Here is an 8171-nt window from a genome sequence, read left to right as displayed (position 1 = left end):
AGTTGCACTCACAAACAAACAATGTAAAGAGGCATGTAATGAGGTAAAACTTGCGTCAGGTCAGCTTCCACTGATGTTAACGGTCTCCACTCGGTACCTAAGTAGGCAGACCTCCGGTCATGCCCGGAGGTCTGCCTACTTATAGGTACACCTTGTTGTTTATTCTCTTTTATAATAGCAGCTGCTGATATATGGTTTGTTTTCATGATTTATGATTTAAACCACACAATTTTATGGTTAAGCTTTTAGCTAATAAGGAGATTTTTTTTAATTTTATTTTGTGCGCCGGGTGAGTGGGTTTCCATGAGTATTTATAGATCCTACACTTTTGTTACACAAACATGACTGCCGCAGATGAGTGGGGGTGCCTGATGAGAAAGAGGGGAACCCGGGGGTCTGGCTGTTCCAAGGACTGATGCTTCCGACAGCCGACAGCGCATTTTCGGCCGAACAGAATCTGTCGTGCAGGCATTAAAATTTTTGTTGGCCAACACCAGAACGGCCGATTGTTCACCAGTCAGTACAGATTTCGGCCGACAGAAAAGAAAAAAGACAAGGAAAGTTAACCATCACATGACATCACTTCTGCAGACGGCTGTTGTTGGCCGACAAAATTTGTGTGCAGTCTTTTGCAGTTTTCAACAGACACGACAGCCCTGGACAAAAGACGGCCGATCGTTCGGCCGACGATCAGTACGTGTGTACGGGGCTTTTCAAGCCTACAATCAGCCGATCGGTTGTCGGCCGAATATTTACGGCTGACAATCGGTACGTGTGTACGGGGCTATACTAACAAGCCTACAATCGGCCGATTGGTCGTCGGCCGAATATTTACGGCCGGTACGTGTGTACGGGGCTTTAGTGTCCTACTCCTGTAGGAGCAGTATAACCCAATGGTTAACAAGACTAGGGGCTGTGTAATGAACAAAAGAGAAATAAGAGTTTACTTCCACTTTAAAACAAAAGCAGTCATATCAGACAGCAAGAATCAGTCAACTGGTTTTGTGATTTTTTTTTTTTTTTACACTTTTGCCACTTTTTGTAGCCGCCTCGGCACTATCAGGATCGGGATCAATGAGTCCCATTGGAAGCCAATATACCTCCGACTAAACTGCCCTTCCCCTGAATCCATTGTGCCAGTGACAAAGATGGCGGAGGCGGGCACTCACGTATTTTACGCCCGCTTTCCGGTGTCGTCTCTCAGTACTCTCTGGTAGCGCGCTGTGACGCAGAGCTCGAAGATGGCGGAGGTTGAATTTGGGGACCTGGAGCTCTTTGAGCAGCTGGACGGCGACGTGAAGCCCCAGGTGGAACACATACGCTTCGACGAAGTCGAGGACAGCCAGCTGGAGCCCGGCGGGTTACAGGAGCAGCTCGCCGCCTATGAGAACACAATAGAACAGCTGCGGGCGGAGAATATCCTTTGAGGAAGCTGGGCTCAGGACGGCCGACACCGGCCTAGAGAGCGGGAGGAGAGTTGTGAGCGCGCTGTGCCTGTTATAGAGCCGGCCGGGGTGTAGTTTGTATGTGTGGGGCGCATAGCCTCTCCACTGGAAGGGACAGGCAATTGTATTAGGCCTCATGTACATGGGTGTATAAGGGTCAGTATACACACACCTTCTTATCTGATGATGCAAGCCATTGTACATCTACCCTCAACTAGTGCAAGGGCCTGCCTGATTGGCTAAATGAAGTGTGACCTGTTCTATAGGTTTGGTAGATCTAAAGGAGACTGTACAGTGTATATCCATCCTAAGGGCCCATCCACTGTCCATCCTAAGGGCCCATCCACTGTCCATCCTAAGGGCCCATTCACATCAGGTGCAGATTGTGAGCAGCTATTCCCGCTTTGTCTCACTGTAAGACACAGCAAAATGCCTTGTCTCCTATGTGCCTGGTTCACACCACCCTGTTCTGGTGTAGTGCAGGCTGGTCTTCCTTCCCCCCCCCCCCCCCCTTTTTTTCCCCTTTACAATCTGTTACTTCGCACTGTGTTGCTATTTAGAAGTAAGCGAAAACCCCAAATTATGGGTTGTCCCTAGAAAAGTATTAGAGGGGAAATATTTTAATGGGTCACTAGTTCCAGTGATTTGGGGGTCTCCAAGAGAATCCCTTAACGTAGAACTATAGGCAAACTTTTTTATTTTATATAGTAAGGGGGTGGGTTATAACTTGTCAGACTTTTAATAGACAAACAGGAAGTGAGAGAAAATCCCTGCAGAGTTCCACTCGTTTTTAAGCTTAATTAAAGTCAGCAGCTACAAAAAGTGTAGCTGCTAATACACTCCGCTGTCCCATGATCCAGTGATGCGGCCGCCTGGCACCGGTGTCCTGTCAGACTACTACTACGCATCAGAAAATGTAACGGAAGTAACGTTCTCAGCGGAAAAATGCTTACTGCACATGCGTTCCTGCATGGCCGCTGTGCGTTCCTAATGTGACAGAGCATGACGGCATCGGTGGACATTTTGCACCCAGCCAAGTCTTTAATGTCACACTTATTTGAGCAGTAAACTCCCCTTTATATCCTGAAATATAAGATTCAGTTTTTATTATAATATTACAGTATATAAAGCGACCAGCCTGCAGGCAGAAGGTGGAGGTGGCCATGTCGGTGCACCCTGCACTGCTCAGCGCCAAACTAATTATATAGCAAAATAGACTATTTTATTCAGTCACGTGAGCTAGTCTTTTACTATATAACTTGAGTTCACTGCTAAAATAATTGTGAAATTGAAGACTTGGCTGGGTGTGAGATGATGTCCGCAGCTGCCTTCATGTTCTTTCACATAAGGAAACCTATTGAAACGCATAGGGGCCATGTTGGAACGCATAGAGCATGCACAGTAAGCAATTTTGTTCATAACTTGACTTTTGTTGCATTTTCTAATGGGTAGGGAATAGCGTTGTTCTGATAGAACACCGGCATCACAAGTGTGGGCAGCCGGTTGCGCATGCGCGAATCACGCTTTGCCTCAGTGGCCGGGCAATCTGGGACCTGTGACGTGTCCCAGAAGATCGGAAGGAGAGAGGCGAACTTGCGTTTGAGTCCACTAGGCGGCCTGAGTGGAAATGGGACATGCCAAATTAGGCATGTAAGGGGGTAAGAAGTGCTTAAAGTGGGAATTCCACTTTTGGGTGGAACTCTGCTTTAAGGGAATTCCTTGGGGACCCCCAGGTCACCAGAACTAGTATCCCCACTGGAATATTTATTTATATTTATTACCTTTTTGGGGACAACCCAATATTTGGGTTTTTTCACTTTTTTCACAAATTGAGAAAGAATCTCCTTAATGGGTGCACAGACCGCAATAAAAACTGACGTGTTCTAATCCATCTCCACTCTATCCAAAACTAAAGAGAGAGATTTTGACCCCTCCTGGACTGGAAGGTTTTACCCTCTTAATGACCAGGCCATTTTTTGCAATTTGGCACTGTGTAACTTTAACTGGTAATTGCGCAGTCATGCAATCCTGTACCCATACAAAATTGTCTTTTTTTTTTTTACCACCGGCCACTGTGCTGCTACTGCGGCACAGTGGCTCGTTATCGTCCAGCGACGTAGACCTACGTGGCTGGACTCCTCCCCCTGTAGGCGGGCGCGCTCCCGCTGTTTTCATTCACAGCGGGAGTCGGGCCAGGGGAGGAGCGGCGGCGATCGCCGCCGCTCTTCCCCGATCGTCGGGGAATCTAGTTTGGAGATCCGCCCCGCCTGTGTAAACAGAGCGGGCGGATCTCCTAAGTGACAGGGAGTGACAGATCGGAGTGTTCAGCATAGCTGAACATCCGATCTGTCCCTGGCTCACTCAGTCACCTCCCCCCCCCCCCCCCACACGTTAGTAAGCACCAGGCATACATTAACCCCTCCCTCTCCAATAAAATTAACCCCTTCCCTGCCAGTGTCATTTTTACAGTAACAGTGCATATATATAGCACTGATTACTGCAGTAATGTCACTGGTACCCCCAAAAGTGTCAAATGTCAGTCAAGGGTCAGATCTGTCCGTCGCAGTCCCGCAAAAAAAATCGCAGATCGCCGCCATTACTCGTTAAAAAAAAAAAAAAAAAACACCAAAAATGTGAGAAATCTTTCCCTTAGTTAGTAAACGCAATATTTTTTGGGAGGAATTTCATATAAAAAAAAATGTTAAAAATATTGTTATTTTTTCAAAATAAACGCTCTTTTTTTTTTTTTTTTTTTTTTTTTTTTTTTTTTGTTTATAGCGCAAAAAGTAAAAATCGCACAGGTGATCAAATGCCACCAAAAGAAAGCTCTATTTGTGTTAAAAAAAAGGACGTAAATTTCGTTTGGGTACGGCGTCGCACGACCGCGCAATTGTCAGTTAAAGTCGCACAGCGCCGAATCGCAAAAAGTGGCCTGGACGTAAGACAGCAAAATCCTCCGGTGGTTAAACGCATAGAGCTTTTTTTGGTGGTATTTGATCACCTCTGCGGTTTTTATTTTTTGCGATTGTAAATGAAAAACCGAAAATTATAAGAAAAAATTAAAATGTTCTACTTTCTTATAAAAAAAAAAAATATCCAATAAACTCAATTTTTGTCATACATTTAGGCCAAAATGTATTTAGCTACAGGTCTCTGATAAAATATGCGTATATTTATCGGTTTGCGCAAAAATATTCTACAAACTATGGTGTATATACTAGAATTTACGCAGCTTTTACTTTCTGACTGGCTATCTCATTTCTTGAAGTGCTAAAATGGCAGGGCAGTACAACCCCCCCCCCCCCCCCCAAATTACCCCTTTTTGGAGAGTAGATACCCCGAGGACTTTCCTGGGAGGCATGTTGAACCTATTGAATATTCAATTTTTTTGTCACAGGTGTTTGGAAAATGACAAAAAAAAAAAATGTATTGCTTACGTATGACATGGGTATAAGTGGAATTACACCCCAAAATACATTCTGCTGCTACTGAGTATGGAGATACCCCATGTGTGAGACTTTTTTGCAGTCTAGCTGCATACAGGACCCCGAAAGCCAATCAAATTTAATGTACAAATACAATTTATATTGCCCAATTGTTTGGTAAAATATAAAGGATGATCTTATGCCGAGTACATAGATAGTAAACATGACATGCTTTAAAATTGCGCACACCCGTGCAGCGGCGACAAACTACGTACATTTTAAAAACCCTTTACAGGTTACCATGTTAGATTTACAGAGGAGGTTTACTGCAAGAATTACTTCCCTTGATCTGATATTCACGGCGATACCTCACATGCATGCTGCAATTGCGGTTTACATATGACACAAGACCAACGCTTGCGTTTGCTTTTGCACGCAAACACGGGTGGACGGGTGCTTGAATATTTGTTTTTTCTTTTTTGTTTTTTTTCACAGGGAATCTATCCTCTATGATGGCAATAAGTAGTGACAGTTACTTTCTTTTATTTATTTTTTTTAATTGGGCTCTATTAGACTCTAGATCTCTCCTCCTGCCGTTAAAGCATCTGACCACACCAAGATTGGTGAGAAAAGATGCTTTCCCAATTTCCCAATGGCGCTGTTTATATCTGGCGAAACCGAAGTCATGAAATGCTTGTAGCTTCAAGGATCTTAGGCCATAGAGAGGATTGGAGCCTTTCTGGTCTCCAATCGGCTCTATGGTCAGCTGACTGAACCACCGGCTGCAGTCTCGGGTTACCAGGTGGGACAGGAGAGCCTGAGAAAACCGTGGAAGGCGGCAGGAGGAGTCCTCTCACTGCTTGTAAAAGCAGTCTAGTAGCTAATTATTTGCTAGGATTGCTTTTATATGAAAGCCGACCGCTGGCTGTAAAAAAAAAAGATACCAAGATGATGCCTAAATCTGAGGCATCATACTGGTATGACCACTCAAAAGTCCAGCGACGTACCAGTACATTGCTGGTCCTTGTTGGGCATCTATAGTAAGGGTTTTATTTATTTATTTTTTTTTTTCATGCAGCTTGTGGGCTGAATGGAAAAAAGAGAACCTAACTGATTCCCCTGTTCAAAATGATCAATGTAGATAAAGAAATCTCTGCCAGAAAGTGTGTGGTATGCTCACCATTAGACCTCCTAGCATCCACCCACTTCTAATGATGCGCATACATGAAATGTTCTCCTATCGCATCCTACAGCGCTGCAATCAATAATTTACGTAAATGCTGAGAGCAAACCCTGTTGCTGTCAGAATAAACAAATCAGTGATGCAGCTGATGGGCATACCTGCAAAGCAAACCATGGTTAACCACTTAAGCCCCGGAAGATTTTACCCCCATTCCGACCAGGGGGTATTTTGCAATTCGGCACTGCGTGACTTTTAACGGACAATTGCGCGGTCATGCGACGCTGTACCTAAACGAATTTGACGTCCTTTTTTTCCCACAAACAGAGCTTTCTTTTGGTGGTATTTGATCACCTGTGCGATTTTTTTTTTTTTTTTTTTTTTTTTTTTTTTTTTTTTTTTTTTTTTTTTTATCACGCGCTATAAACAAAAAAAGCGTCAATTTTGCAAAAATGGCAATATTTTTCACATTTTTTTATATGAAATTCCCCCCAAAAAAAATGTAAAAATCAAAATTTTTTAACAATTTCGGCCAATTTGTTTTATGCTACCTATGTTTGGTAAAAAAAAAATCGCAAAAAGCGTATTTTGATTGGTTTGCGCAAAAGTTATCGCGTTTACTAACAAAGGGAAAGATTTTTGTCATTTTTGTTGTTTTTTTTTTTAACGCGTAATGGCGGCGATCTGCGTTTTTTTTTTTTTTTTTCTTCTTTTTTTTTTTTTTTTTTTTGCGACATTGCGGCGGACAGATCGGACCCTTGACTGACATTTTTGACACTTTTGGGGTTACCAGTGACATTTCTACAGTAATCAGTGCTATATATATGCACTGGTAGTGAAGGGGTTAACTTTATTTGGGAGGGAGGGGCTGTGTGTGTCCCTAGGGGCGTGCTTACTACTGTGATTGGCTGTGGCTTGAGCTGTAAGGACACTGATCAACGGATCTACATAGTAGATCCGAGTGATCAGTGTCTTTTCAGCGAGGAGAATGACAGGCAGCTTGTTTACACAAGCTGCCTGACATTCTCCCTCTCCCACACGCGCGGGGGTGTCCGTGACCACGCGGGAGCGCGCCTCCGGGGGCGCGCGCTCGCTCCCTAGACCCTCACAAGCAAGCAACGTAGCCCTACGTTAGTTTGCCTGTGAGGGGCTGACCGCCGACGTAGATAGTCGTGCGGCGGTCGGCAAGTGGTTAATAAAACATTACAATATATAATAGTGTACAGTAGACTGGTGGGATCTGTAAAGCGAACTATGGTTAACAATAAAAGCTTATAGTAGAACAGTATAGTATAAAGTACACTAAGAGTAAGAACAGAAAATTAACTCAATAAAACGATGACTATTTTTTGCTTAATTTTTTTGTAACTTTTTATACTCTTTGTAACTGTAAAAAAAACTAAAGGTTTCAGGCTAGGGTCTCCCAAAAATGCAATAGCCTTCTAACATCTTTTGAAACCTTGTTTGAAACTGTGCCGTGCTCTACCCTATACTAATATTCTACTAGTGTGTGTGTGTGTGTGTTAGTGACGGAAACAATCCCTGATGCAGAGACCAGGTTGGCCAGGACAGGAAGCACAAAAATAGCAGGTGTCACGCCTGTATCCGCGTTGTCTGCTTCACAGGTTGCCACTGGAGTCCTCTTCCATTCCTCCATGACAACATCACGGAGCTGGTGGATGTTGGAGACCTTGCACTCTTCCACCTTTCGTTTGAGGATGCCCCACAGATGCTCAATAGGGTTTAGGTCTGGAGACATGCTTGGCCAGTCCATCATCTTTATCCTCAGCTTTAGCAAGGCAGTGGTCATCTTGGTGGTGTATTTGGGGTCGGTATGTTGGAATACTGCCCTGCGGCCCAGTCCCTGAAGGGAGGGGGATCATGCTTTGCTTCAGTATGTCACAGTACATGTTGGCATTCATGGTTCTCTCAATGGACTGTAGCTCCCCGGTGCCGGCAGCACTCATGCAGCCCCAGACCATGACACTCCCACCACCATGCTTAACTGTAGGCAAGACACACTTGTTTTTGTACTCCTCACCTGGTTGCCGCCACACACGCTTGACACCATCTGTACCAAATAGGTTTATCTTGGGCTCATCAGACCACAGGACATGGTTC

General features: G+C 44.3%; 1 protein-coding gene across 1 annotated transcript in view; it reads left to right on the top strand.

Annotated features, from left to right (window-relative positions):
• The first annotated feature begins 1200 nt into the window (after positions 1–1200).
• ZCCHC8 (zinc finger CCHC-type containing 8) overlaps positions 1201–8171 on the top strand; it is a 128552-nt gene continuing 121581 nt past the window's right edge. The window contains 2 exon segments of the mRNA XM_082251575.1: positions 1201–1416; positions 1419–1446. Coding sequence (XP_082107701.1) covers positions 1242–1416; positions 1419–1446 — 203 coding nt within the window. The 5' untranslated portion in view covers positions 1201–1241.

This window comes from Pelophylax lessonae (assembly GCF_965119305.1).
Source record: "Pelophylax lessonae genome assembly, chromosome: 1".
NCBI classification, from domain to species: Eukaryota; Metazoa; Chordata; class Amphibia; order Anura; family Ranidae; genus Pelophylax; species Pelophylax lessonae.
Note: the sequence above shows the minus strand (reverse complement) of the source record. Positions and strands in the feature narration are given on the sequence as shown.